The sequence below is a fragment of the Verticillium alfalfae genome, genomic scaffold (assembly GCF_000150825.1).
Source record: "Verticillium alfalfae VaMs.102 supercont1.2 genomic scaffold, whole genome shotgun sequence".
In the NCBI taxonomy this organism is placed as follows: domain Eukaryota; kingdom Fungi; phylum Ascomycota; class Sordariomycetes; order Glomerellales; family Plectosphaerellaceae; genus Verticillium; species Verticillium alfalfae.
The window spans coordinates 2,707,059-2,710,039 of NW_003315037.1; the positions used below are offsets into that span (position 1 = coordinate 2,707,059).

Here is a 2,981-nt window from a genome sequence, read left to right on the forward strand (position 1 = left end):
CATTCCAGAGAGTCTGACTCGCGCGGGAACCGTCGCATCATTGACGAGGGCAGGTGTAAAGAGGCCTTCCGGCATCTGGCGCGGACGGGCGCCGAGCGTCGTCGCGACTCGACGTTGGGGTCGCCCGTCTCGACCAGAGGAGGTCGGCGTAGGGCCAAAGGCAAGGGCGCGCTTCGTCGCGGCGTCCATGCCGGCGCGGTAGTGGTAGTAGCCCTCGCGCGTGCGGGGCACGTCCCAGGAGAAGTAGACTGGGCTGGACGTGTGCTGCGACGCCAGCTTGCGGCGGTGCGCGATGCCGAGGTCGCGGTTGGCGCGGACCGTCTCGAGGTACGAGTCAATGTGTTCCTGGGCGACGCCCTCAGACTTCATGTGGGCGATGGCGGCCTCGTCAAAGCTCACGAGCTTGGTGGACTTGACCCAGTTGGCCTCGAACGCGTCAATCTCGCTGCCGATGGCGGCCGCGGGCCTCCATGGCCTGGAGCGTCTCCGCGAGGGGCTCGATCGAAGGGTCGGCCACGCCGAGGATGAACTCGTGGTCGCGCACGTCAATGGCGCTGCTGATGAGCTTGCCGCTCTCCGAGTCTGTGCGGGCAATGACGAGATTCTCGGTGCCCATGACATCCCACTGGAACCGCGCTGCATTGAGGCGGTTGATGTGCTCGCCCACCGGCACGAGAACCTTGCCTGCGAGGTGGCCACACTTCTTGCCGCCGTGGAGCTGATCCTCAAAGTGCACAGCCGCCGCGCCGTTCTCGGCGAACAGCTTGGCCAGCTTGAGGACGGCCGACAGACCGCCGTGGCCCGTGTCACCGTCGGCGATGATGGGTCGGAGGTAGTCGGTGTAGGGCGCCTTGGCACGCTGCTCAGGCGTCAGCTTGCGACGGGCGTCCCACTGCTTGCGGTCGTGCATCGACTGGGCTTTGGCCAGGCGCTGGACCTGGTTCGGCACCGTGTTGTAGGGGTAGTCGCCAAAGTCGGGCGACACCTCGTTGGTCGAGGTCAAGAGGGAGGAGCAAGCCCAGCCTGAGATGTAGAGGACCTCCTGGTGAGGAGCCTGCTGGGTCATCTGGACGGGGTCGATGGCGCCCATGGTGTGCAGGGGCTTGCCCTCCGCTCCGCGCTCTTTGATGAGGTTGAAGAGTTTACGGGCCATCAGAGAGCTGGTGTAGGTCTGCTGCTGGGTCCCGCGCTTGGAGACAACATCAGCTGCGCTGTAAGGGCGCTTGATGCCCTCGTAGCGAGGGGATCGCCACCATGCCTCGACCTCCTTGATTTGGGATTCGTACAAAGCATCCTCGGCTTCGCCAACCTTGTTGGCCTCAGACAGGAGCTGGAAGGCATCGGCCGGAACATCGGAGAAAGGGTTGGCCGGCGTCTTGGCCATCTTGGGGGTCGTCGATAGACAGCGCGCGGCAAGCGAGGGAGCAGAAATCGGCGTCGTCCTAGGCTTGAGAAGAGGGACCCGGCGGGGGGCTTTTGTTGCGATGCGGCGCATCATGGTGTGATTGTGTTTCGTTTGACTGACAAGCTGCTGTGTCTTGTCAATAACTACCTATGGAAAAGCCGGCAGTCAATCGACGATGAGATGGGTGGCATACCGAGGGTAGTGGTGGGTTGAAGTGCGCCTGGGGTGGAGTGAAGATATGGCCGGCGATATCTTCGGAGACCGAGGAAAGAAGATGAGGCGTAAGGGCACGTCCGACAACAGTTGGTTTCACTCGATGGAGGAATCAAAGATGAGAAATCGAGGTATGACATGCAAACAGGCAATAACACGGCCAGAAGCTGACAGGCACCTGCTCAGCAGCAACTTCTAACCCATGGCGCCTGCTCTGGCGAAATGCCTTGGTTAAGCGGTACTCTTTTGCCGCAGGAACGACCAACGCGGGGGTGTCTCCATATCAGCATGCCGTCATTGGCCAATCGACCTGGCCGCTGGGCCGTTGCCGGTGGGCGAGTGGAGGTACCAAGTGACGTCCCGGCTTGCCTCGGTATTCCAGGGCGGTGAGTCTCGTTCTGCCCCAACCCCCCCATGAGCCCCGCCTTCCAGCGCTCTTTCAGCGAGGCCGGTCGCTGCAGACGGGGGGGGGGGCTTTTGGGCCGGAGGAGGAGGTAATGCCCCACCATCCCCAGACTCCCAGTGGTTCTTGCTGTTTCGGTCTGTTCGCTGCCTCCCCTCACATGCTCGGCTTAACTTCTGGACATTCTTAAGCCTCCCAACTTTTTCTCCTCCTCCTTCACATCTTACCTCTTTGCCTCTGATCATCTGCTTCGCATAATCTGAAGTTACTTGACCCTGGATTGAGTCGACCGTGTCAATCCAAGTCTTTTGTGCCAATCATTGCTCCGGGTGCTTCTGATCATCAGTCCCTGGCAGTGCCCCTCTATCCGCCATACTCAATTCAGTTCATACAAAGTTGACCTACAACAAACGTCCACAATGGCTATGAACATCCGCCGAACGACGAGAGCGCTGGGCGCCCTTCGCGTGGGTCCCTCAACGATTATTGCAAACTAATTTCATCTTGCTGACTTTCACAGCCCATGGCTGCCCGGTCCGCCGTCAATGCCCGCCAGTACTCCACCTCCGAGCCCGACCTGAAGACCACCCTGAAAGAAGCTATCCCCGCCAAGCGCGAGCTTCTTAAGAAGGTCAAGGCTCACTCCAACAAGGTCATTGGTGAGGTCAAGGTCGAAAACACCCTCGGTGGCATGCGTGGCCTCAAGGCCATGGTCTGGGAGGGCTCCGTCCTAGACGCCAACGAGGGAATCCGCTTCCACGGCCGCACCATCAAGGACTGTCAGAAGGAGTTGCCCAAGGGCAAGACGGGCACTGAAATGCTTCCCGAGGCCATGTTCTGGCTTCTCTGACCGGTCAGGTCCCCCTCCACCAACCAAGTTCGCCAGTTTTCTCCGCGGAGCTTGCTGAGCAGGCTCAGCTGCCCGCCTTTCGTCAACAAGATGCTTGATGATTTCCCCAC

At 60.6% G+C, this 2,981-nt stretch overlaps 2 protein-coding genes across 2 annotated transcripts in view; one reads left to right on the forward strand and one right to left on the reverse strand.

Moving 5' to 3' along the window:
- Positions 1 to 436: 436 nt before the first annotated feature.
- Positions 437 to 2,127, reverse strand: VDBG_02299 (mitochondrial 2-methylisocitrate lyase; the record flags this gene model as incomplete). The annotated part of the gene is made up of 2 exons (XM_003008065.1): positions 437 to 1,552; positions 1,819 to 2,127. 2 exons carry the CDS (start codon positions 2,125 to 2,127, stop codon positions 437 to 439), a joined length of 1,425 nt encoding a protein of 474 aa, XP_003008111.1.
- A 313-nt stretch (positions 2,128 to 2,440) lies between these two features.
- Positions 2,441 to 2,981, forward strand: part of VDBG_02300 (2-methylcitrate synthase) — a gene marked incomplete at both ends in the record, with an annotated part of 1,494 nt that continues 953 nt past the window's right edge. The window contains 2 exons of the mRNA XM_003008066.1: positions 2,441 to 2,488; positions 2,542 to 2,800. Of these exons, the coding sequence (XP_003008112.1) occupies positions 2,441 to 2,488; positions 2,542 to 2,800 (307 nt within the window). The remainder of the gene's footprint in view (positions 2,489 to 2,541; positions 2,801 to 2,981) is intronic.